The 27,339-nt window shown below is 38.9% G+C and overlaps 1 protein-coding gene and 1 long non-coding RNA gene across 4 annotated transcripts; one reads left to right on the top strand and one right to left on the bottom strand.

Annotated features, from left to right (window-relative positions):
- The first annotated feature begins 371 nt into the window (after positions 1-371).
- LOC133570396 (uncharacterized) lies at positions 372-21,535 on the top strand. Of its 3 annotated transcripts, XR_009810178.2 has the most exons (4): positions 376-558; positions 2,765-3,021; positions 18,653-18,798; positions 20,541-21,535. XR_009810178.2 is itself a non-coding variant. In XM_072914207.1 (3 exons), the coding sequence occupies exons 1-3, from the start codon at positions 446-448 to the stop codon at positions 5,996-5,998; spliced, it is 414 nt and encodes a 137-aa protein (XP_072770308.1). In that variant the 5' UTR covers positions 372-445; the 3' UTR covers positions 5,999-6,073. The 3 variants fall into 3 exon arrangements, 2 of the variants coding, with proteins under 2 accessions (XP_072770308.1, XP_061779139.2); XM_072914207.1 differs by lacking the exons at positions 18,653-18,798; positions 20,541-21,535 and adding an exon at positions 5,955-6,073 and having other exon boundaries at positions 372-558; XM_061923155.2 differs by lacking the exon at positions 18,653-18,798 and having other exon boundaries at positions 381-558; positions 20,541-21,534.
- Positions 8,803-9,572, bottom strand: LOC133570557 (uncharacterized). The gene is made up of 2 exons (XR_009810223.2): positions 9,341-9,572; positions 8,803-8,921 (listed from the first exon to the last, which is right to left on the bottom strand). It is a non-coding gene; the product is annotated as an uncharacterized lncRNA (long non-coding RNA).
- Positions 21,536-27,339: the final 5,804 nt, after the last annotated feature.

Genomic DNA, 27,339 nt, shown 5'->3' with positions numbered 1-27,339 from the left:
CACAACTTGATGTTTCTTGAAAACAGCGTCCAGTAGTTGATGTTGTCTCTCCTTCTCCTCTTTTGTTGGACAAAGTTCCTCCTCGTACTCTGCTATCGTTTTTTCTTCTAACATCACAAATATTAAGCAGTTAGTCGCTGATTCACCAACACTCACAGCATTTGTAATTTAGACATTTTCACTCAATAATAAGCTAAGCTAACCAGCAGGCTCGGCATTCAGACTAATGTATCCGGATACAAACAATTATTAACGATGTTTACTCTTTAAACGTCCTACATGTGTACATGTACGTTGTAATTAAGATCAATAAACTATACAAAACAAATCAACGTCTTTTCCGTCAAACACCATCTTGTTGTTCTTCCTCCTGTGGCGTCTTGGAGGTGTTCTCAACCGAGGAACAAATGTTGGCCAAACGCGTGTTTCACTGGGACAATAGTGAATGGTGCACACTTGCTTCGCCAAGCCACAGAACAAAAAGTCACATTTAAGAGTTGCTGGTGTAACAATTGGAAGAACATATTTGACTCCTCTCTTCTACATGCGGCTAATGAGGTAATATCAATTATATATTTTTTAATATTATTTCTGTTATTTACCTGATATTTTGTTCGAAGCTAACGTGCTAGCGTTAGCCCGCTAACAGGCCTATGTAGCAAATGCAAGCGTTTTTTAGGAGTGTATTTTATATGTTCTCTATGAGAATTATATTGACTCATTTAATACTTTAACTGTTTTTTGCTGTATAGTACAGTCACGCTTAACATCATTAAATATTTGTTACTAGAAAGGAACGAACGTCTCGTCATTTTAGTCTGGAATAAGTCACATTGTATTACACTTACATTGCAGTAGTCTACTTTGTGTTGCTGCTAACTTTATTAGCATTGAATATAAATGATATGTTGTTTGCACACACTTCTATTACCTTGATATCATACCATGGAAATTAAGTCAACTGATGTTTGTCATTACAAACACAATATTTGCACAATTGTAAGTGATTAATGCTTATTCAGTCAGACAAAAATAAAGATTTAATTAAAATAAATGTTAAATGTGAAAAAGTGCTTTAATATACTTTACACCAATTGAACATGCATCAATAATGTTTTTGTAATCGAATCATGAGGTACCCAAATATTCTCACACCACCACATTTCTTAAGGTTTGAGTGAGGTTTAACCAACATACTATCACACGGCCACACGAGCTGGCACTTGTTACACTGCACTTCTCTTTGTTTTCTGTTAAGTTTAAAAATGTTGCTCGCAGAAGGAAGAAAGAGGAAAGGATATTGCGTGTAAAAGTAAAGCCAACCAATCACAGCTCTGCAGTCCTTGTCACCATTGACGTGAGGTCAGACTATTTTGGAGGTCAATCATCAATCAATCAAAGTTTACTTCCATAGCCCTAAATCACGAATGTCTCAAAGGGCTGCACAAGCCACAGCGACATCCTCGGCTCAGATCCCACATCAGGGCAAGAAAAAAACTCAACCCAATGGGATAACAATGAGAAACCTTGGAGGGGACCGCAGATGTGGGGACCCCCCTGCCCCCTGGGCGACCGGTGCAATGGACGTCGAGTGGATCTAACATAATATTGTAAGAGAGTCTGATGGGGTATTCATATGGATATTAAAGTCCCCCATTATAATTATATTGTCGACGTGCGTCACTAGATGAGCGACAAACTCTGAGAATTCACTGATAAAGTCCGAATAGAGCCCAGGGGGGTGGTAAATAACAGGTAGAGAGGCAGTGGTGCGACAGCCCTCATAGTAAGCACTTCAAATGATTTATATTTATTACTTAGGTTAGGGTTAAGGTTTAGGTTTTCAATGTATATTAGTGCGACCCGCCCACCCCTTTTAAGGGGACGGGCAATATGCACATTCGTATAGATAGGAGGAGATGCCTCGTTCACCGCAAAAAAATAGTCTGGTTTGAGCCAGGTTTCGCTGAGACCAATGACGTTAAGATTGTTGTCTCTAATGACCTCATTAAGTAATGACGTTTTGGGAGACAATTATTTTATGTTTAAAAAGTCCATATTATAGGTAGTGGGCTGTTTTGAAGAATTTTTGTTAAAGTTATCCGTAGTAGTAATATTAATAATGTTACATTTATTTTGCGTAGTGCGATTTGAATAATTTTGACCATATCTAGGAATTGATATGACGGGAATCTTTAGATTGTTTGCTTGGTGCTGCGATACACTGAACGCGTCATAATTTGCCACCTCAGTAGAATGCATGTCCACCTCTGGCACAGTCACTGCAGAAAAAAACACGATGTGAATTGTGTATTATTCTAGGAAAAATGCTATGTGTCCAGGGATTTTCCAGCCTGGCGCCGGCTTGGTCTAGCTTAACTTACTCCTCACCCGGACTAACAGACACTGTAATTGCCTGTGACCGTGCTTGCTCTAGTGTAGTTAGTCAAGTGTGACTCAAACAATAATCTATGTTCCTAGGCAGGATGATGACGCCTTCCTGGTTAGGGTGAAGGCCGTCCCTCATCAACAAGCCCAGTTTGCCCCAGAAAGAGGGCCGAGCTGTTACTTTTGATCAATAATTAATATAAATGTAGAAAGCAAGATCAATTACACAATTCATAGTAATCAATAAATTGTGATTATTCAATGTGTAGAAGAACATCACCTTAACTTCTGTCAGGCCACTTGGAAAATATTATATTTGAAAGACTAAAAAATATTTGGCACATCTAAGCTAAGGTTTGTTTGTGTTGCCTTGCAGACGTCCAACAGATGAACGGTCGTCAAGAAGAACATCCCCTTCAGCAGCAGGGTGGGGCTTCTCTTTGAGGCAGGAGGATCCACAGCCTCCCCACATTAAAGAGGAAGAGGAGGATCTCTGGGTTACTCAGGAGGGAGAGTGTCTTCCAGGGCAAGAGGAGGCTGATCTCACCAAGTTTCCACTGACTGTTCTCTCTGTGAAGACTGAAGACCATGAAGACAAACCACCTGAGTCCTCACACCTTCATCACAGTCCAAGTAAGTACAACATCCAGATACAATGTTCGTAAAATCAGATTTTCATCCAGGGCCCTACAGTCTCTCTCAGGATGGAGATATACTTGCTTTTTAACACGATCATTCTCTTTTCTGTGCATGCTATATAGTGAACAACTGCTAGTACAAGGTAATGGGAGTCCACTATTGTGCCCTCTAACACAACATTCAAAAATCACCAACATTACTCCATTTACTTGTAGAGACCTGTATATTAACCAAGTAATAGCAGCATTGTAATTGTACGAGCTAACATCGAGGAACTACTTTTAGTCAAATGGCTCCTTGCTCGCAGAGAGGTAAACTAGCTACTGAGCTGCTGCTGTATCGCCTCTGAGTTGGTAAAAGTTTGTTCTAGATTATACACTGAGTTTCTTATACTGCTGTTATTTCTTGTAAGGGAATGATGAATACATGAATGATGAATGCAAACAAGCAAGTAAACAGCAATTAATGGCCAATGCAGTCACATCTTATTTGAATAAAGTGCAACCAACACTTGAGCTTGAATTAACGAGAGGAAACATTTTCTGTTCCCATTTTAAACATTCAAGAAACGGTCAATAAAAGTAAATTAACCAATATTTTAACAGTAGATTTTTGGCTAGTTTTGCTGTTGTTTTTCAAATTAGTATTCATGCAAACACAAATTGATATTGAAAATTAAAAGCAACCAAGTCTCTTCAGGTTAAATGAGCAGTGGTTTGACCTGCTACTGCTCTCATTTTAATAAACAGACTCAGTAGCAGAGAAAAGCTGCAACAAATGCAAACACCACAACACAATAACATAAAGCCATAACACAACAACTATAAGCCAGAAGACGACAATAAAAGACAGAACGGAAGTGATGGCGGGCACATTTTTATGAGGGGCCGTTAGGGACATTATTCAGAATTACCTCTTACATACACTACTGAAATGCTCTCACACAAACAACTGAAATCTTTTTCTTTTATACACACTACTGAAATGCTCTCACATAAACAACTGAAATCTTTTTCTTTTATACACACTACTGAAACACTCTTATAAACACTACTGAAACACTCTTATAAACACGACTGAAATGCTCTTACATACACAACTGAAATGCTCTCACATAAACAACTGAAATATGTTTCTTTTATACACACTACTGAAACACTCTTATAAACACTACTGAAATGCTCTTACATACACAACTGAAATGCTCTCACATAAACAACTGACATCTTTTTATTTTATACACACTACTGAAACACTCTTATAAACACTACTGAAACACTCTTATAAACACTACTGAAATGCTCTTACATACACTACTGAAACACTCTTATAAACACTACTGAAACACTCTTACATACACTACTGAAACACTCTTATAAACACTACTGAAATGCTCTTACATACACTACTGAAACACTCTTATAAACACTACTGAAACACTCTTATAAACACTACTGAAACACTCTTATAAACACTACTGAAACACTCTTACATAAACTACTGAAACACTCTTATAAACACTACTGAAACACTCTTACATACACTACTGAAACACTCTTATAAACACTACTGAAACACTCTTATAAACACTACTGAAACACTCTTACATACACTACTGAAACACTCTTATAAACACTACTGAAACATTCTTACATACACTACTGAAACACTCTTATAAACACTACTGAAACATTCTTACATACACTACTGAAACACTCTTATAAACACTACTGAAACATTCTTACATACACTACTGAAACACTCTTATAAACACTACTGAAACATTCTTACATACACTACTGAAACACTCTTATAAACACTACTGAAACATTCTTACATACACTACTGAAACACTCTTATAAACACTACTGAAACATTCTTACATACACTACTGAAACACTCTTATAAACACTACTGAAATGTTTTTGTCTCACGCACACACACACACACGCACACACACCTGGAATTATTTTTCACTAGTATGTATAAACGGATTTCACCTGTGTGTGTGTGTGCTTTTTACACGTGCGTGTGAGAGACAACAATTTCAGTAGTATGTGTGCAAAGATTTCAGTTATGTGTATGAGCGCATCTTACCAGTGTGTATGCAAGCATTTTACCATTGTGTGTAAGAGCATCTTAGTAGTGTGTGTGAGCGATGTTGCATTCCGGTTCCGGTCACCAATAATCCCCTCCCCTTTTCAGACAAGTTTTTTTTTTTTTTTTTTTTTTTTTAAAGCCAAGTTGTTGACAAAATGTCTGCCGACAAGTCGCTTAACCGAGGTGGGAGCTCCACTTCATAATTTGAGGGCTTCAGCGGAGAATATAAGAACACTTTCAATGCAACAAGGGTCGCCCCTGCAGGACGCGGCACCTGAGCGGCCACACAGGTGTCTTTCTCCTCCCGACAGCCAAGCAGCCTGGAGCAAATGTTACCTTGCGAGTTTGCACCGCAGCATCATCAAGTGCAACGTTTCAGTTCATGGACATCGAAGCAAGAGGAGGAAAAGGTGATTAGACATTATTTATTTCTAAATGATTGTAGAATCACACGAAATGTAAGGCGACATGGCATTGCAGTGAGCTACAATGGTAACATGTCGAAATGTGAGTCACGTCGTGGTACGTCAGTAGCTGATCAAATACTAATGATAATGGATTACATTTATTTAGCGCTTTTCTATCGACTTGATAAGGGGTCCCCAAACTACGGCCCGCGGGCCGGTTACTGCTTGCCAAAGTCCAACATCCGGTTCGCTGGAGAAAAAAAATGTTGTATTATTATTTTCAATCTGTCTTTTCTAATCCATATTTTGGTGTCCCCTAGCCGCTCAGGCTAATCATATTGTCTAAAAATGCATTTCCCTGTATGACTTATATCGTCTTAGCTGTTTTCATGTGATCTGATTGTTACATTCTTATTTCAGAGTCACCACGCAGCTGCATGACCATTTCAACAAAGACGGAATAAACAACCTCTGGATTCATGGAACTTCTCTGCACACAAATATATTAATTGGAATATTCAATAAATTTCACATAGAAACATTGTGATTATTATTTTCAACAGTGTGTTGAAAACAACCTTTTTTGGCTCAGAAAGGTTCCTTATGTCTTATTATTCATATGCTTTCAATACTTGTCGGTGTGTTATTCCAGACATAGATGTAAACATTAATGAGACAACAATGAACATTTTTCAACAAGTGAACCCACTTGAAAATGATGGCAACTATGGAATAGACATTTTCACTTCAATTCTGCACTTTATTCAGTGAACATGGGAATTATAAGGTTTGTTAAAATGTTTTCTTCACTTGTGCAGTGTATTCTGCAAATGAACATTTTGTTTAAACATTTTGTAAAAAATAAATAAATAAGGAACCTGTTATACGGACCTGTATGAAGTTGCCCACTTTATTATTGCAAATATCAAAATAACACTTCAGTGCCCCTACCGAAAATCTCCCGGGACAACCATACTACCGAATTTCTCCCGATTTTCACCCGGACAACAATATTAAGGGCGTGCCGTCATGGCACTGCTTTTAGCGTCCTCTACAACCTGTCGACGCGTCCGCTTTTTCACCATACAAACAGCGTACCGGCCCAGACACATGTTGTACTGTATTTTTCGGATTATAAATCGCAGTTTTTTTCATAGTTTGGACGGGGGTGCGACTTATACTCAGGAGCGACTTATGTGTGAAATTATTAACACATTAGCATAAAATATCAAATAATATTATTTATCTCATTCACGTAAGAGACTAGACCTCTAAAATTTCATGGGATTTAGCGATTAGGAGTGACAGATTGTTTGGTAAACGTATAGCATGTTCTATATGTTATAGTTATTTGAATGACTCTTACCATAATATGTTACGTTAACATACCAGTTGGTTATTTATGCCTCATATAACGTACACTTATTCAGCCTGTTGTTCACTATTCTTTATTTATTTTAAATTGCCTTTCAAATGTCTATTCTTGCTGTTGGCTTTTATCAAATAAATGTCCCCAAAAAATGCGACTTATACTCCAGTGCGACTTATATATGTTTTTTTCCTTCTTTATTATGCATTTTCGGCCGGTAAATGGTAAATGGGTTATACTTGTATAGCGCTTTTCTACCTTCAAGGTACTCAAAGCGCTTTGACACTATTTCCACATTAACCCATTCACACACACATTCACACACTGATAGTGGGAGCTGCCATGCAAGGCCCTAACCACGACCCATCAGGAGCAAGTGTGAAGTGTCTTGCTCAAGGACACAACGGACGTGACAAGGTTAGTAGAAGGTGGGGATTGAACCAGGAACCCTCAGGTTGCTGGCACGGCCACTCTCCCAACAGCGCCACGCCAGTGCGACTTATACTCCGAAAAATACGGTAGTCCTGGGTTCAGTCCCGGGCTCGGGATCTTTTCTGTGTGGAGTTTGCATGTTCTCCCCGTGACTGCGTGGCTTCCCTCCGGGTATTCTGGCTTCCTCCCACCTCCAAAGACATGCACCTGGGGATAGGTTGATTGGCAACACTAAATTGGCCCTAGTGTGTGAATGTTGTCTGTCTATCTGTTTTGGCCCTGTGATGAGCTGGTGACTTGTCCAGGGTGTAGTTCCTTCCGCCCCAATGCAGCTGAGATACGCTCCAGCACCTCACGCGACCCCAAAAAAGGGACAAGCGATAGAAAATGGATGGATGCATGGATGTTTACTGCGATGAGGTGGAGACTTGTCCAGGGTGTACCCCGCCTTCCGCCCGATTGTAGCTGAGATAGGTTCTAGCGCCCCCCGCGACCCCGAAGGGAATAAGCGGTAGAAAATGGATGGATGGATGGGCATGGATGTTTACATTTATTTTGACGGCACATTTTATATTCTTGCCAAATTGTCTTTTAACATATACTTGTTTGGACAGCTAAAATGTAAACAAATAAGCTGAACTTATGCCTTGTATGACACCTGGCTTAAGTTTATTGCACAAACCCCTTACCATTGCAAATATTAAAACAACACTGCCATTGGTTTGTGCTGTAAAAAAAAGTGTTTGTGCTGTTAAGTTTGTTGTTATTCCAAAATAGATTTTCTGACTGGTGATGTCATCCAGCCCCCCCACCTCCTCAAAATCTTCCCACACTTGTCCCAATTGTTTGTGCTGAATATTTTTTGGGTCCAAAATTATAGTTTAAGTTAATGTGTTAATATTTACACCTAGCCCCAAACCTAAATACAATAATCACAAACAAAAACATTGTGTATCACAAACGTTTGGGGAGATTTTGACAAAGTGTGTGTGATAATGGGGGCTGTATTTTAAAATAACTTAAAAACCTCAACGGTAGAAACATAAATGTTCACAGCACAAACATATTGCAGTGTTATTTTGATATTTGCAATAATAAAGTGGGCAACTTCATACAGGTCCGTATAACAGGTTCCTTATTTATTTATTTTTTACAAAATGTTTAAACAAAATGTTCATTTGCAGAATACACTGCACAAGTGAAGAAAACATTTTAACAAACCTTATAATTCCCATGTTCACTGAATAAAGTGCAGAATTGAAGTGAAAATGTCTATTCCATAGTTGCCATCATTTTCAAGTGGGTTCACTTGTTGAAAAATGTTCATTGTTGTCTCATTAATGTTTACATCTATGTCTGAAATTACACACCGACAAGTATTGAAAGCATATGAATAATAAGACATAAGGAACCTTTCTGAGCCAAAAAAGGTTGTTTTCAACACTGTTGAAAATAATAATCACAATGTTTCTATGTGAAATTTATTGAATATTCCAATTAATATATTTGTGTGCAGAGAAGTTCCATGAATCCAGAGGTTGTTTATTCCGTCTTTGTTGAAATGGTCATGCAGCTGCGTGGTGACTCTGAAATAAGAATGTAACAATCAGATCACATGAAAACAGCTAAGACGATATAAGTCATACAGGGAAATGCATTTTTAGACAATATGATTAGCCTGAGCGGCTAGGGGACACCAAAATATGGATTAGAAAAGACAGATTGAAAATAATAATACAACATTTTTTTTTTCTCCAGCGAACCGGATGTTGGACTTTGGCAAGCAGTAACCGGCCCGCGGGCTGTAGTTTGGGGACCACTTATCTAGTCGATAGAAAAACGCTAAATAATTGTAATCCATTATCATTAGTATTTGATTAGCTACTGACGTACCACGACGTGACTCACATTTCGACATGTTACCATTGTAGCTCACTACAATGCCATGTCGCCTTACATTTCGTGTGATTCAACAATCATTTAGAAATAAATAATGTCTAATTACCTTTTCCTCCTCTTGCTTCGATGTCCATGAACTGAAACGTTGCACTTGATGATGCTGCAGTGTAAACTCGCAAGGTAACATTTGCTCCAGGCTGCTTGGCTGTCGGGAGGAGAAAGGCACCTGTGTGGCCGCTCAGGTGCCGCGTCCTGCAGGGGCGACCCTTGTTGCATTGAAAGTGTTCTTATATTCTCCGCTGAAGCCCTCAAATTATGAAGTGGAGCTCCCACCTCGGTTAAGCTACTTGTCCGCAGACATTTTGTCAACAACTTGGCTTTAAAAAAAAAAAATAACCCTGTCTGAAAAGGGGAGGGGATTATTGGTGACCGGAACCGGAATGCAACATCGCTCACACACACTAGTAAGATGCTTGCATACACACAGGTAAGATGCGCTCATACATATAACTGAAATCTTTGCACACATACTACTGAAATTGTTGTCTCTCACACGGACGTGTAAAAAGCACACACACACACAGGTGAAATCCGTTTATACATACTAGTGAAAAATAATTCCAGGTGTGTGCGTGAGACAAAAACATTTCAGTAGTGTTTATAAGAGTGTTTCAGTAGTGTTTATAAGAGTGTTTCAGTAGTGTATGTAAGAGTGTTTCAGTAGTGTTTATAAGAGTGTTTCAGTAGTGTATGTAAGAGTGTTTCAGTAGTGTTTATAAGAGCGTTTCAGTAGTGTTTATAAGAGTGTTTCAGTAGTGTTTATAAGAGTGTTTCAGTAGTGTTTATAAGAGTGTTTCAGTAGTGTATGTAAGAGCATTTCAGTAGTGTTTATAAGAGTGTTTCAGTAGTGTGTATAAAAGAAAAATATTTCAGTTGTTTATGTGAGAGCATTTCAGTAGTGTATGTAAGAGCATTTCAGTAGTGTTTATAAGAGTGTTTCAGTAGTGTGTATAAAAGAAAAAGATTTCAGTTGTTTATGTGAGAGCATTTCAGTTGTGTATGTAAGAGCATCTTAGTAGTGTGTGTGAGCGATGTTGCATTCCGGTTCCGGTCACAAATAATCCCCGCCCCTTTTCAGACAAGTTTTATTTTTTATTTCTTATTTTTTTAAAGCCAAGTTGTTGACAAAATGTCTGCCGACAAGTCGCTTAACCGAGGCGGGAGCTCCACTTCATAATTTGAGGGTTTCAGCGGAGAATATAAGAACACTTTCAATGCAACAAAGGTCGGGCTGGCGCCGTGTGTCGCCCCTGCAGGACGCGGCACCTGAGCGGCCACACAGGTGCCTTTCTCCTCCCGACAGCCAAGCAGCCTGGAGCAAATGTTACCTTGCGAGTTTACACTGCAGCATCATCAAGTGCAACGTTTCAGTTCATGGACATCGAAGCAAGAGGAGGAAAAGGTAATTAGACATTATTTATTTCTAAATGATTGTTGAATCACACGAAATGTAAGGCGACATGGCATTGTAGTGAGCTACAATGGTAACATGTCGAAATGTGAGTCACGTCGTGGTACGTCAGTAGCTAATCAAATACTAATGATAATGGATTACAATTATTTAGCGTTTTTCTATCGACTAGATAAGTGGTCCCCAAACTACGGCCCGCGGGCCGGTTACGGTCCACCAAAGTCCAACATCTGGTCCGCTGAAGAAAAGAAAAAGTTGCATTATTATTTTCAATCTGTCTTTTCTAATCCATTTTTTGGTGTCCCCTAGCCGCTCAGGCTAATCATATCGTCAAAAATGCATTTTCCTATATGACTTATATTGTCTTGGCTGTTTTCATGTGATCTGATTGTTACATTCTTATTTCAGAGTCACCACACAGCTGCATGACCATTTCAACAAGGACAGAATAAACAACCCCTGGATTCATGGAACTTCTCTGCACACAAATATATTAATTGGAATATTCAATACATTTCACATAGAAACACTGTGATTATTATTTTCAACAGTGTGTTGAAAACAACCTTTTTTGGCTCAGAAACCTGCCAACTTTTTAAATCAGAAAAACCTAGTAGCCAGGGTCCAGGGGCCGCAGGCCCCGGTAGGTCCAGGACAAAGTCCTGGTGGGGGGTTCCTTCGCCCCCCGACGCAAAATGATTATTAGCATTCAGACAGGTTAAAATGTTGCTAAAACCATCACTTTTCTATCAGTCACAGTGACTTTTCAAAACAAAAATATTACAGCAAAAATCATATGGGTTGATTGACATGTTTATTCTGTAAGCTAACTTCAATAGTTTGAGATTATTTTGACAGTTAATGCCAGTTATCCTGTCAACCTTTCACAAGACTTACATTTGTTGATTGAAAGTATAAACAGTATAAACACTTTTTACAGTAAACAAATGGTAAAACAGTACTAAACAATTCCATTAAAAAAAAAATTGGTGTCATTATTAACTTTCTGTCCAAGCTTGTATAATCTACTGCCTTGTTCAATTGTAAAAAAAAATGTTCTGTGCCTAAAATTAACATTTCTATCACAATTATCATACTGTAAACATGGTAAGCTAACTTCATTAAAATTAATAATCCTGTCAATAGCATGGAATTACAATTCAAATGTAGTTTTTTTGTAAGCCTTTCAAAAGAATTCAAAATATGAAAAATTAATGAAAATTAATTTAAGCCATCAGACACTTGAAAAGTGGCACATCACATCTCTAATGTAATCATTTTAACTTTTCAACAGAAATAGCACTGCAAAAATATTAAGGACATACTTCTGTATTTTGGTAGTTATGCTGTCAACATTTAACAAGATTTCTTCAACTTGGACTTGAAAGCATAAATAGTATGAACACTTTTAACAGTTTAACAGTACTAAACAATTCCAATAGATAACATTGGTGTCATTACCTTTTTGTGGCTAAAATCCAAATGTATTCTATCAGATTGATCATACTGCAAAAATGATATGGTAACTTTATGATAAGTTTACTTCATTAAAATGTAATTCAATAGCATCATAAATAAAACTTCGGCATTTATCACATCCAAAGAATCTGTTTGGGCGACGAAAAACGTTGAAAGTTTTCCACTTGTATCGCTAGCAACGGCATTAGACTTGTGTTTTTTTGTCCCAACGTGGTCTTTTACATCGCTAATTCCTCCGTGTCCGATCGAAAAATCTTGTCTGCACAAGGTGCAATTCGCGTAGTTTTCACCCTTTTTGGAACGGATAATTATTCCCGGATAGGCTTTTGAATATTCTTCACGGAATGACTGCAGTTTTCTTTTCGGTGTAAGACTTGTTTGCGATTTTTCTCCGGCTGATTCCATGATCGCTCGCTCGTTTGGAAACAATGGCAACTGGTGCCTCGTGCTTGGCAGCGGTGCTATAAATAGCCTCGCGCATGGCATTCGGAATGGCTCGATAGGAAGTTACGGGAAGCAGTGTCTATTGTCATTGTTGATACGCGATTTCGTGAATAAAACTTAAAAAAAAAAAAAGAATTTAATTAATGAAAAACCGTATTTGTTATCACTGCAACCGTAACCCGGAATAGGTTGATGAAAACCGTACTAATTACGGGAAAACCGGAGTAGTTGGCAGGTATGTTATTCATATGCTTTCAATACTTGTCGGTGTGTAATTCCAGACATAGATTGAAACATTAATGAGACAACAATGAACATTTTTCAACAAGTGAACCCACTTGAAAATTATGGCAACTATGGAATAGACATTTTCACTTCAATTCTGCACTGTATTCAGTGAACAACATGTGATATATACGGTTTGTTAAAATGTTTTCTTCTCTTGTGCAGTGTATTCTGCAAATTAACATTTTGTAAAAAATAAATAAATAAGGAACCTGTTATACAGACATATATGAAGTTGCCCACTTTATTATTGCAAATATCAAAATAACACTGCAATATGTTTGTGCTGTAAACATTTATGTTTCTACCGTTGAGGTTTTTAAGTTATTTTATGTTCTGACGAGTAATGTCATCCAGCCCCCACCATCACACACGCTTTGTCAAAATCTCCCCTAACTTGTCCCAAATGTTTGTGCTACACAATTTTTTTGTCTTATGATTATTGTATTTAGGATAGGTGTAAATATTAACACATTAACTTAAACTATAATTTTAGACAAACAATATCTATTGTCTGACTACAAGAAGCATTGAAAAGTATATAAATAAGGCATAACAGGGGCGTCACTAGCTTTTAAGGACAGGGGGGGCTTAGCCCCCAGGAGATGCACAGGATGCGAGCGAACGTAGCGCACGAGCACAACACTTCACAAACGGCTAACAAAGACTTATAAATAATTCATTGTTATTATTATTATTTCAGTCGGTTTATTTTCAATCTGTGTTCAGTACAACAACAAACATGGCTTTGCACAGTGATATTTTGTTTACAGCATCAACAAGAAACAATTACTTGCATGATCCTTCAAGATACACTGAAATACAATGAAAGTGGTGGCATTAGCCTTTATGTTATTAATTCACAACATAGAGGCTAATGCCACCACTTTAGCTCACAATACAATAATTGTTTGTTTCCAAATATTTTGAAGTTGCACAGATTACATTTTGGGCACATATGTGACTAAAATGGTTGTAAATTCAAGCCCTGGAAATATTACTTAGTTACTTGAATTAAAGTAATATCTGGATCGGGATAATTTGGCTTAAATATAATATACCGTATTTTCCGCACTATAAGCCGCCCCGGGTTATTAGCCGCACCTTCAATGAATGGCATATTTCAAAACTTTGTCCACCTATAAGCCGCCCCGGACTATAAGCCGCGCCTACGCTGCGCTAAAGGGAATGTCAAAAAAACAGTCAGATAGGTCAGTCAAACATTAATAATATATTAAAAACCAGCGGTCTAACAACTCTGTCCCAAAATGTACGCAAATGTGCAATCACAAACATAGTAAAATTCATAATAGTGCAGAGCAATAGCAACATAATGTTGCTCGAACGTTAATGTCACAACACACAAAATAAACATAGCGCTCACTTTCTGAAGTTATTCTTCATTCGTAAATCCTTCGAATTCTTCGTCTTCGGTGTCCGAATTGAAAAGTGTGTGTATAAGGTAAGACATATTATCTGGCACTTTGTTTCGCAATATTATGCAAACACAACTTTTCTTACCTTCTGGTACCTGCTGATCTGTATTTGGGATCTCTATAAATCCTGAAAAATTGTGCGAGTCCGCCTTTGTAGTCCGTGACGACACCGTAGTCTATAAGCGTCTTTTCATGAACCGGAAACACCAAGAAGCACCACCTTTAAAATCATCCAGGTGAAGTTCGCTTGCTAGCGTTGTTGCCTTCATTCGAATAGTGATGGTGCTGACACTTCTGCTTGCTGCTCTCTGCTCAACAACCCACTGTTCGAGTTTGTCCTCCAACAGTTGCTATCTTGCTTTGTTCCCTCGGAAACTCTGTTTTGTCTTCTTTACCTGGCGCAGGTCATCTTCTTGCTTCCTCCACCTACGCACCATTGATTCATTTATGTTATATTCTCTTGCTGCTGCTCTATTTCCGTGTTCTTCGGCATGACTTATTGCCTTAAGTTTAAATTCTGCGTTATACGCGTGTCGCTTAGTAGGAGCCATTTTGTGGTCTGGTCTTTACAGATGTAAACACACAAAGGAAATGAAACGAAAATCCGCGCGCTTCTTCTTCTTCCGGGGGCGGGTGGTTGCTTACAGTAGAAGAAGAAGCGCTTCCTGTTCTATGGGGGCGGGTGCTTACCTTGGCGGTTGCTTGCGTAGAAGAAGAAGCGCTTCCTGTTCTACCGGGAAAAAAGATGGCGGCTGTTTACCGAAGTTGCGAGACCGAAACTTTATGAAAATGAATCTTAATATTTATCCATATATAAAGCGCACCGGGTTAAAAGCCGCACTGTCAGCTTTTGAGTAAATTTGTGGTTTTTAGGTGCGGCTAATGGTGCGGAAAATACGGTATATATATATATATATATATATATATATACCGTATATATATATATATACATACATATAAATATATATATATAAATAATGGCAAGCCGTTAAGGAAATTAAATATATATGGAAGTCTGAATAGAAATGAGAAAGGTTTATATATACTGTAAATAAGAAAGACTTATCTGATCTGAAAAAGAGCCAAAGCTGTCAAAGAGTTGAGGGACCATCTTCAAAGTGCAATGCTGAAACAAATAATGCAAACAATAAAATGTAACTTCCAGGGCTTGAGATTAACGTAGTCCCGGGGACGGTAAAAAAAATGCACGTGACGAAATGAAATGCTCCCCGGGACGATGGCTTTTAACCATTGTTTTTCTTTTTCTTTTTATGTATTTATTAATTTTACATTTTATATTAAATGTCTTGGTTTTTCCTCCCTCTGAAAATACAATACAATAAAACAAATATATTTAATGATATTTTTTTCATTATTTACAACAATAGGCTAATGTATATTACTTTATATAGAGTCTACCAGAAACACAAAACTTAAAACTAAACTATTTACAATTATTATTATTATTATTATTTACAATTGCAGACACAAGGTTTCGTGCAGCTTCACTCATTATAAAGGAAGACGGAAGTCCACGCAGGAGAAAAATGACTACAAAGATGGTGTCTGGGTTTTTCTTATATATATATATATATGAAAGACTTAATATGTATATATATATATATATATATATATATATATGTATGCCGCAAGCAAGGTCGCAAAGAAAATATGGACTGGATTTTGAGTGATGTAGGCATTTTCTATATGAACAAGTGGAATGGATTGGATACCGACGCACTAAAGGGGCTCTCTACCTTACGCTATGAAGTGAGGGGAAACTGAGTGAATAATGATAGGTTATATAATTATTTATTTAAACTCATATTCGGGCCACTTTATAATGAATATGTCGGCATGTATTTGTAAAAAAAAATTATTTAGGGGGGCTTAAGAATATTTTAGGGGGGCTTGAGCCCCCCTAAAACAGGCCTAACAACGCCAATGAGGCATAAGGAACCTTTTTTGAGCAAAAAAAAGGATATATAATATGTTTATTTGAAATGTATTGAATATTCCAATTAATATATTTGTGTGCAGAGAAGTTCCATGAATCCAGAGGTTGTTTATCCCGTCCTTGTTGAAATGGTCATGCAGCTGTGTGGTGACTCTGAAATAAGAATGTAATAATCAGATGGCGCAGTGGAAGAATGGCCGTGCGCCACCCGAGGGTCCCTGGTTCAATCCCCACCTAGTACCAACCTCGTCATGTCCGTTGTGTCCTGAGCAAGACACTTCACCCTTGCTCCTGATGGGTGCTGGTTAGCGCCTTGCATGGCAGCTCCCTCCATCAGTGTGTGAATGTGTGTGTGAATGGGTAAATGTGGAAGTAGTGTCAAAGCGCTTTGAGTACCTTGAAGGTAGAAAAGCGCTATACAAGTACAACCCATTTATCATTATTTATCATTTATCACATGAAAACAGCCAAGACAATATAAGTCATACAGGGAAATGCATTTTTAGACAATATGATTTGCCTGAGCGGCTAGGGGACACCAAAAAATGGATTAGAAAAGACAGATTGAAAATAATAATACAACTTCTTTTTTTTCCAGCGGACCAGATGTTGGACTTTGGCGGGCCGTAACCGGCCCGCGGGCCGTAGTTTGGGGACCCCTTATCTAGTCGATAGAAAAACGCTAAATAATTGTAATCCATTATCATTAGTATATGATTAGCTACTTACGTACCACGACGTGACTCACATTTCGACGTGTTACCATTGTAGCTCACTACAATGCCATGTCGCCTTACATTTCGTGTGATTCTACAATCATTTACAAATAAATAATGTCTAATTACCCTTTCCTCCTCTTGCTTCGATGTCCATGAACTGAAACGTTGCACTTGATGATGCTGCAGCGTAAACTCGCAAGGTAACATTTGCTCCAGGGTGCTTGGCTGTCGGGAGGAGAAAGGCACCTGTGTGGCCGCTCAGGTGCCGCGTCCTGCAGGGGCGACACACGGCGCCAGCCCGACCCTTGTTGCATTGAAAGTGTTCTTATATTCTCCGCTGAAGCCCTCAAATTATGAAGTGGAGCTCCCGCCTCGGTTAAGCTACTTGTCGGCAGACATTTTGTCAACAACTTGACTTTAAAAAAAAAAAAAAAAAAAAAAAAATTGTCTGAAAAGGGGCGGGGATTATTGGTGACCGGAACCGGAATGCAACATCGCTCACACACACTACTAAGATGCTCTTACACACACTGGTGAAATGCTTGCATACACATTGGTAAGATGCTCTTACACACACTGGTGAAATGCTCGCATACACACAGGTAAGATGCGCTCATACACATAACTGAAATCTTTGCACACATACTACTGAAATTGTTGTCTCTCACACGGACGTGTAAAAAGCACACACACACACAGGTGAAATCCGTTTATACATACTAGTGAAAAATAATTCCAGGTGTGTGTGTGTGTGCGTGAGACAAAAACATTTCAGTAGTATTTATAAGAGTGTTTCAGTAGTGTATGTAAGAATGTTTCAGTAGTGTTTATAAGAGTGTTTCAGTAGTGTATGTAAGAATGTTTCAGTAGTGTTTATAAGAGTGTTTCAGTAGTGTATGTAAGAATGTTTCAGTAGTGTTTATAAGAGTGTTTCAGTAGTGTATGTAAGAATGTTTCAGTAGTGTTTATAAGAGTGTTTCAGTAGTGTATGTAAGAGTGTTTCAGTAGTGTATGTAAGAGCATTTCAGTAGTGTTTATAAGAGTGTTTCAGTAGTGTATGTAAGAGCATTTCAGTAGTGTTTATAAGAGTGTTTCAGTAGTGTGTATAAAAGAAAAACATTTCAGTTGTTTATGTGAGAGCATTTCAGTAGTGTATGTAAGAGCATTTCAGTAGTGTTTATAAGAGTGTTTCAGTAGTGTGTATAAAAGAAAAACATTTCAGTTGTTTATGTGAGAGCATTTCAGTAGTGTTTATAAGAGTGTTTCAGTAGTGTGTATAAAAGAAAAAGATTTCAGTTGTTTATGTGAGAGCATTTCAGTAGTGTATGTAAGAGGTAATTCTGAATAATGTCCCTAACGGCCCCTCATACATTTTGGCGACTTACCGACTTTCTGAAACAGAAAGTGGAAAAAGGTAAAGAACAAAGTTGGAAAAGTAAGTGAAGTGTGACCACTTTTTCAGTCATAAATAACTTCTCTTACTTTTTCAATAATACTAATATACTATCTTCAAGAATCTGGTCCGTCGCCATAACTTGCTCCGCTGTTAGTTCTGTTTTGTCCGTTGCGTCTTTTGTGGCTTAAAGTTGTGTTGTGGTTTTATATTATGTCCTCCGCGGTCTTGTAGGTGGACAGTCTTAGGTCTCTGCAGATCTTCTCATCAACACTGTCAAGGAGCTGGATCTTTTTGGCTTCTACCGAGCCAGTCGGTTCACCTTGCCTCCCAGTCCCTTTTCCACCGATGGAAGTCTCTTTTGGAGCTGTAGAATCTGGGTAAGCTGGTGGGTTTGATCTTAAGAATATGCTGCTGGACTGGCTGTGCTGCTGGCTGTACTTGAAGAGCTCTTCCTCTCCTTTCCTCCTCTGCAATTCTTTGTGCTACCAGGAATTCTGCCTTTTTGGCTTCGAGGCTGTTCTTTAGTTTCTTCAAGCGTTTCACTCTGCCATCCAGAAGGGTCTTTTCTGCTCCCGGGATCCATTCTTCCCATTATATGAAGCCTGTCATCGCATCATTGATTAATTTCTTTGCACCATCCACCTAGAAAAAATAACCTAAAGAGACTCCTCAGTTCCTGGTCACACGCAACTGGTTATCAACTGTCAAGTTGTGTTTAATTTCCCCAGTTCTTTGCCCCAACTTGAAAAGGCCCTTTTCAAGTTGGGGCAAAGAATTGGGGAAATTAGACACAACTTGACAGTTATCGTCCTATTTTAATCAGGAGAAAAGAGGTCGTTAAATAGTGAACATTAAATTGTCAACACATGGATCTGCTAATGTGTTTACATGGTCCAAGTTCCTACAATACAATAAAAGCACTTAAATGTTTTTGGAAGTTGCTGCAAAAATGCGTGTATCAGTTCAAAACCAAGGATATGGTGTCATTCCAGGGCCCAATTTGGACCGGTGCCCCCAGTTAAATAGTCCTGCTGTAAACAGTAATGTTGTGCGATGTAGATCATTTACGATATAAATGATATTAATTTGGCTGACAAATTAGCTATTAATATTATCGTGCTACTAAACGTTGACACATTCTAGCTGTGTCTGCACACTTGAGAGCGACAAGCAAACAAACACCTCCTCAACCTTCACGCATTGTAGCATTCTTGCTCGCGATCTAACGTCCCTCCACAGTGCAAAGCCACTTCTAAGTCAGCAATCCTCGCCTCCATGGTGACAAATGAACTATGTTTCTTTCAAGGAAGATATGTTAACTACTAACTGGAAGCTAAAGCTCTTGAATGTAAACAAAGGTGGGCAGATTGATATAAATATGGACAGTAACGATACCTTTTGATTCTGTCCTTTTTGTTTACAAACTCAGGAAATATGACCATGGACACAGGAGGACTTTAACAAAAACAAAAGGGTTTAAATCAGAGCCCATAGTAGGAAAAGCATTTATAGTTTTAGTTTGTCTGATTATAATTGTGATCAAAATTGAATCATTCGATGATTTTTGAAAAGATGAAATATCAGTATCAGCGTTAGTATGAGCGATACTGCCCCTGTAACTGCTTGGTGTTGGATCCAAAACCAGATTATTAGTATCACCCAAAACTAATGCAGAGTATCAAACAGAAGGATAAGTGTTTAGTACATTTTAACTGAAGTGTAGATAGAACCATAAAGTAGCAAGTAGATTAATAATAGTTAAAAAAAGATAATTGTGGAAATTATGAAATATTTTACTGCATACTTCAGCAACTAAATAAGGAGGCTTTGTAGCTCGTTTTCAAATGTTTTTATTAGTAATTCTATATTAAATATCATCGCAAAATACATTTTAGGCCATGTGGCCCATCCTTATTAAAAAAAATCCCCCGCCTTAGCTCGTTTTTATTTTCCTGTAAATAATGTTGTAAAAAGTAGCGTGTTTGTCCGCCATAGAGATTTCGAGGAAGTTCATACAATAACTTGGTTTTCATAAGTACATGTAAACGTACTGAATGCATTGTGTGACTGAGCAAAGCTGGATGTTTCTAAAACATGTTTGTCTTCTCGTGTCCTGCAGACAACTGTGAAGAACATCTTCTCCCTGAGCAACAGGAGTGGAGCTTCAGGATGGGGAAGGAGGAGCCACAGCCCTCCCACATTAAAGAAGAAGAAGAGGAGGAGCCACAGTCCTCCCACATCAAAGAAGAGGAGGAGGAACACAGCATCAGTCAGGAGGGAGAGCATCTTGAACGGTTGGAGGAGTTCCCAGTGATTGGTGTGATTGTGAAGAGTGAAGATGATGAGGTCAAAAGTGAAAGTGAGGAGAAGAGAGAGGCGGAGCCTCCAAGCAGCAGCTCAACTCAACACATGACAACAGAAGCTGATGGAGACCACTGTAGAGGATCTCAAGCAGACAAGATCTTAGCTCCACTATCAGATAGTGAGGACACAACGTCTCACTCTCCTGACACTGATGATGAAGACTCTGAAGATGATAAGACATGTCACACTGACAACACACACTTTACGTGTTCTCACTGTGACAAAACGTTTAAATACTGTGGTAATCTAAAAGTACACATGAGAATACACACTGGAGAAAAACCTTTTACCTGCTCAGAATGTGGTAAAAGATTTGCACGAAAAAATGTGTTAAAAGTACACATGAGAACACACACTGGAGAAAAACCTTTTACCTGTTCAACATGTGGTAAAGATTATACTCAAAGGCAATATTTGAAAGTACACATGAGAACACACACTGCAGACAAACCATTCATGTGCTCAGTTTGTAGCAAAATATTCTCTGTAAAAGCAAATTTAGTAATGCACTCAAGAATACACACTGGTGAAAAGCCTTTTATCTGTTCAGAATGTGGTAAAGGTTTTATACAAAGACAGCATTTGAAAAGACACATGAAAATACACACTGGAGAGAAAGTGTAGAGTTGCAGTGTTTGTGGTGAAAGATTCTCTTCAAAGTACCAGTGTAAGAAACACAAGTGTGCTGGTGAGAACAGCAGCAGCAAATGAAGATGCAGGATTTGAAATAAACTGTCAAAACTCATGTGTGACATCATTGTATCTTAATAGGCTTCTAACATTTATAGATTAGATACTTTAGTGCTTCAGTCAAGTACATACTTTAATATAAAACATTGTGTACTTTTATTTCAATTAACTGACCAATTTGTGTAAAAAGGTGAGAGGAAACAGTACAACACATATGTTACCTACAATAAACATTTCATACTCATTTCACTTTTAAACTTATTCATAATAGTGTTTTATAGTTGTTTTTTGAATAATGAAGTGTTACATATTTTCATCTTAATTGTAAATTAGTCTATAGATTAATTCCTTTATTTGACATACATATGTGTTTTATATTCGGCCCCACTAGACAGGACTCTCACATTATTAACTGTTTCCACTCGGCATCCATTGCACCGGTCACCCAAGGGGGGCCCCCACATCTGTGGTCCCTTCCAGGGTTTCAATCAATCAATCAACGTTTACTTATATAGCCCTAAATCACGAGTGTCTCAAAGGGCTGCACAAGCCACAACAACATCCTCGGCTCAGATCCCACATCAGGGCAAGAAAAAACTCAACCCAATGGGATGACAGTGAGAAACCTTGGAGGGGACCGCAGAAAAGAAACGGCAGATCAACTGGTCTAAAAGGGGGGTCTATTTAAAGGCTAGAGTATACAAATGAGTTTTAAGATGGGACTTAAATGCTTCTACTGAGGTAGCATCTCTAATTGTTACCGGGAGGGCATTCCAGAGTACTGGAACCCGAATAGAAAACGCTCTATAGCCCGCAGACTTTTTTTGGGCTCTGGGAATCCCTAATAAGCCGGAGTTCTTTGAACGCAGATTTCTTGCCGGGACATATGGTACAATACAATCGGTAAGATAGGCTGGAGCTAGACCGTGTAGTATTTTATACGTAAGTAGTAAAACCTTAAAGTCACAGCTTAAGTGCACAGGAAGCCAGTGCAGGTGAGCCAGTATAGGCGTAATATGATCAAACTTTCTTGTTCTTGTCAAAAGTCTAGCAGCCGCATTTTGTACCAGCTGTAATCTTTTAATGCTAGACATAGGGAGACCTGAAAATAATACGTTACAGTAATCGAGACGAGACGTAACAAACGCATGAATAATGATCTCAGCGTCGCTAGTGGACAAAATGGAACACATTTTAGCGATATTACAGAGATGAAAGAAGGCCGTTTTAGTAACACTTTTAATGTGTGACTCAAACGAGAGAGTTGGGTCGAAGATAATACCCAGATTCTTTACTGAGTCGCCTTGTGTAATTGTTTGGTTGTCAAATGTTAAGGTGGTATTATTAAATAGGTGTTGGTGTCTAGCAGGACGGATAATCAGCATTTCCGTTTTCTTGGCGTTGAGTTGCAAAAAGTTGCTGGACATCCATTGTTTAATTTCATTAAGACACGCCTCCAGCTGACTACAATCCGGCATGTTGGTCAGCTTTAGGGGAATGTAGAGTTGGGTGTCATCAGCATAACAGTGAAAGCTAACATCGTATTTGCGTATGATGTCACTTAGCGGCAGCATGTAAATGCTGAAGAGTGCAGGGCCAAGAACTGATCCCTGGGGAACTCCGCACGTCACCTTAACATACTCCGAGGTCACATTGTTATGGGAGACGCACTGCATCCTGTCAGTAAGATAAGAGTTAAACCAAGACAAGGCTAAGTCTGACACACCAATACGTGTTTTGATACGCTCTAATAAAATATTATGATCGACTTTTCACTTTATTCCCATTGGGTTGAGTTTTTTCTTGCCCTGATGTGGGATCTGAGCCGAGGATGTCGTTGTGGCTTGTGCAGCCCTTTGAGACATTTGTGATTAAGGGCTATATAAGTCAACTCTGATTGATTGTTCATACTTTTGCTTTTAAGTACACATCAATCCCTTTTGGTTCATATTACTGGTTCACATCTGAAATCACTTTTAGAAGCATATTATTGACTTTATACATCATTTGAGCAATTGTGCTTATACAAAATCATTTTTTTTTTTTTTTTTTTTTTTTTCATTTGTTGGGTCTTGATAATCTATTCTATTAATTATCTTACTACTCTCCTTTGTATTGTGAATATTGTTTTATATGTATGTTAAGTTAAAGTGCCAACGATTGTCACACACACAATAGGTGTGGCGAAATTATTCTCTGCATTTCTCCAGACCTTTATGCAATATGTAGATGAGAGAAGATGGTAAAATTATTTGTGGAAGTTTATGAAGGATATTTTTATTTCTAATAATCGACATTTGTGAATTAAAACAAAAAAACATGTGACAATTATTGTTTAAAACATTTTCATATTTTTGTTTTCCCTTTTTAGAGTCCCTTAAAGCAGGGGTCGCCAACCCGTCGATCGTCATCGTCATCGCTCGACTGCAACAGGAAGCCTACAAGCCAAATAGTCGAGTCCTTGAACATACATATATATATATATATATATATATATATATATATATATATATATATATATATATATATATATATATATATATATATATATATATATATATATATATATATATATGTGTGTGTGGGAAAAAAAATCACAAGACTATTTCATCTCTACAGGCCTGTTTCATGAGGGGGGGTTCCCTCAATCATCAGGAGATTTTAATGGGAGCATTCACATACCATGGTTTATATAGGGCACAGAGTGGGTGGGTACAGGCTGGTGTAGGGGCGTGGTGATTGGCTCATGTGTTACCTAGGAGGTGTTTCCGTCTGTGGCGGCATGCTGTTACAATTTCGCTGCGCTTGTTGAGGGATGACAGGTCTGGACGGTAAATAATAAACAGTTTTTCTTTCAAGCATAGGTTGCATCTTTTATTACCACTATTGTAAGGTGTGTTGGATGCAAGAATTTGCCATGTTATTGAATATTCAACATTATTGTCTTTGAGGTCCCAAATGTGTTTGCTGAGTTCTGTGGTATTCCGCAGGTTTTGGTTCCTGAAAGAAGCCTTGTGATTGTTCCATCTGGTTTTGAACTCTCCCTCAGTTAATCCTACATATGTGTCGGATGTGTTAATGTCCTTGCGTGTTACCTTAGATTGGTAGACAACTGATGTTTGTAAGCACCCCCCGTTGAGAGGGCAATCAGGTTTCTTTCGACAGTTGCAACCTTTGTTGGTTTTGGAGTCGCTCTGTCCGGGGGCCGACGGCTCATTTGCAATTGTTTTGTTGTGGTTTGAGATGATTTGTCGTATATTGTTCATACAGCTGTAGCTCAATTTAATGTTGTTCTTGTTGAATACTTTTCTTAGGGTGTTGTCTTTGGGAAAGTGTTTGTCAATCAGATTGAGGAATTTGTGTCCAATGTTAGTTGAGACGTTTTTGCTGTATGGGGGGTTGTACCAGATGATGTCGTTTCGTTTTCTGTTCTTTTTCGGTTGGTTTCCTGGCGTGGGTTCATAGGTGAGGGTGAAATTGTATCCGCTTTCATCAAGGGCTTTTTGGTACGGGGGAGTTGCTTGGTCAAAAAGCCCTTGATGAAAGCAGATACAATTTCACCCTCACCTATGAACCCACGCCAGGAAACCAACCGAAAAAGAACAGAAAACGAAACGACATCATCTGGTACAACCCCCCATACAGCAAAAACGTCTCAACTAACATTGGACACAAATTCCTCAATCTGATTGACAAACACTTTCCCAAAGACAACACCCTAAGAAAAGTATTCAACAAGAACAACATTAAATTGAGCTACAGCTGTATGAACAATATACGACAAATCATCTCAAACCACAACAAAACAATTGCAAATGAGCCGTCGGCCCCCGGACAGAGCGACTCCAAAACCAACAAAGGTTGCAACTGTCGAAAGAAACCTGATTGCCCTCTCAACGGGGGGTGCTTACAAACATCAGTTGTCTACCAATCTAAGGTAACACGCAAGGACATTAACACATCCGACACATATGTAGGATTAACTGAGGGAGAGTTCAAAACCAGATGGAACAATCACAAGGCTTCTTTCAGGAACCAAAACCTGCGGAATACCACAGAACTCAGCAAACACATTTGGGACCTCAAAGACAATAATGTTGAATATTCAATAACATGGCAAATTCTTGCATCCAACACACCTTACAATAGTGGTAATAAAAGATGCAACCTATGCTTAAAAGAAAAACTGTTTATTATTTACCGTCCAGACCTGTCATCCCTCAACAAGCGCAGCAAAATTGTAACAGCATGCCGCCACAGACGGAAACACCTCCTAGGTAACACATGAGCCAATCACCACGCCCCTACACCAGCCTGTACCCACCCACTCTGTGCCCTATATAATCCATGGTATGTGAATGCTCCCATTAAAATCTCCTGATGATTGAGGGAACCCCCCCTCATGAAACAGGCCTGTAGAGATGAAATAGTCTTGTGATTTTTTTTCCCACACACACATATATTGCGCTCTACTACGGTATCGAGCACTATTTTTTGGATAACCTTATTAAGACATATATATATATATATATATATATATATATATCTTTCTGTCTTGCCTCTGGTGAGGGCGGTCGCATTTTTCTCCGCTCCCTAATTAAAGTTAAAAAGTTAAAGTTAAAGTACCAATGATTGTCACACACACACACTAGGTGTGGCGAAATTATTCTCTGCATTTGACCCATCACCCTTGATCACCCCCTGGGAGGTGAGGGGAGCAGTGGGCAGCAGCGGTGGCCGCGCCCGGGAATCATTTTTGGTGATTTAACCCCCAATTCCAACCCTTGATGCTGAGTGACAAGCAGGGAGGTAATGGGTCCCATTTTTATAGTCTTTGGTATGACTCGGCCGGGGTTTGAACCCACAACCTACCGATCTCAGGGCGGACACTCTAACCACTAGGCCAGCTTGCTCTCTTCGTTTTGTCTGTCTGAACTTTTTTGAAGCCTCTTTCTTTGCGCTGTCCTCAAATCTAAACATCAAAAATGGATATGATCAGCTGAACTCTCGACGCAATTGACAAAGTCTTTTCGACAAGGAAAATAGTTTCGGGGGAGCCTGGCTGCCCTGATGGAACCATTGCTGCGGGGTACATGAGAGACTCCTGGGATAAATGGAGAATCATGTGCCTCTCAGTCCTTTCCATCAAGGACGTGGAAGACATCTACCTATTTGGAACCGTGATCGCGGGGCACCTGTTGATTGGGCTGGGCATTGCTCTGGTGTATCGTCAAATTTCGGAAGACGATGGCAGCCACTAAAGGAGCCCAAAGGCTTTTCGCCGCAATGGAAGGATTGGGCAGGGCTGTGGGAACACAGACTGCGGCGATTTCTGATCTGAATCGCAAGATGGATCACATCTTGGAGAAGTTTGCTGAGAAGGAGAATTTAATTGAATTTGAGAGAAAACCAGCATGGTCAATAGGGCAGGCAAGTCATTGTTTTCTGTCTGCTCGAAGAAAAACAACATCCTAATCTATGATTTGACTCCCTTGAATGGCCTTGACGCTGTGTTGTCAGGAACAGGCTGCTCTGAAAAACTCCCCCGAGGACTCCTCAACGATGGACGCTTTTGACCTCCCTTTTTCTCAACAAGCACCTGGTGTCGAACTTTGAGATCGGCCCCAGTCCACAAAAACACTTCAACATCACACCCAAGTTGATTGGGCATTCACGCACGCACCCGCCCCTTCCCCAACCACCGCCTTCACCACCGCTTGTTTGCTCCAACTCCCCCTCCCTCTGTTGCGAGTTTGTTGTGATTAAATGTAACGTGTTTATGTTTGCATTGCAAATTAGTTTTTTTTCCCTTGGACTCAGTCTGGACCCCCTCTTGGGGATCCAGCCTTTGACTGATATTTTTT

The sequence above is a fragment of the Nerophis lumbriciformis genome, linkage group LG01, assembly GCF_033978685.3.
Source record: "Nerophis lumbriciformis linkage group LG01, RoL_Nlum_v2.1, whole genome shotgun sequence".
Taxonomy (NCBI): domain Eukaryota; kingdom Metazoa; phylum Chordata; class Actinopteri; order Syngnathiformes; family Syngnathidae; genus Nerophis; species Nerophis lumbriciformis.
The sequence above is the reverse complement of the archived record's forward strand: the minus strand, read 5'-3'. Positions and strand labels throughout refer to the sequence as shown.

What these genes read in the sequence shown, in the direction of transcription:
- LOC133570396 (XM_061923155.2), top strand. Translation starts at nt 446, where the DNA reads ATGGTGCACACTTGCTTCGCCAAGCCACAGAACAAAAAGTCACATTTA. An exon ending in TTCTACATGCGGCTAATGAG is followed by an intron (nt 559 to 2,764) that starts GTAATATCAATT and finishes GTTGCCTTGCAG; the next exon opens with ACGTCCAACAGATGAACGGT. An exon ending in ACACCTTCATCACAGTCCAA is followed by an intron (nt 3,022 to 20,540) that starts GTAAGTACAACA and finishes CGTGTCCTGCAG; the next exon opens with ACAACTGTGAAGAACATCTT.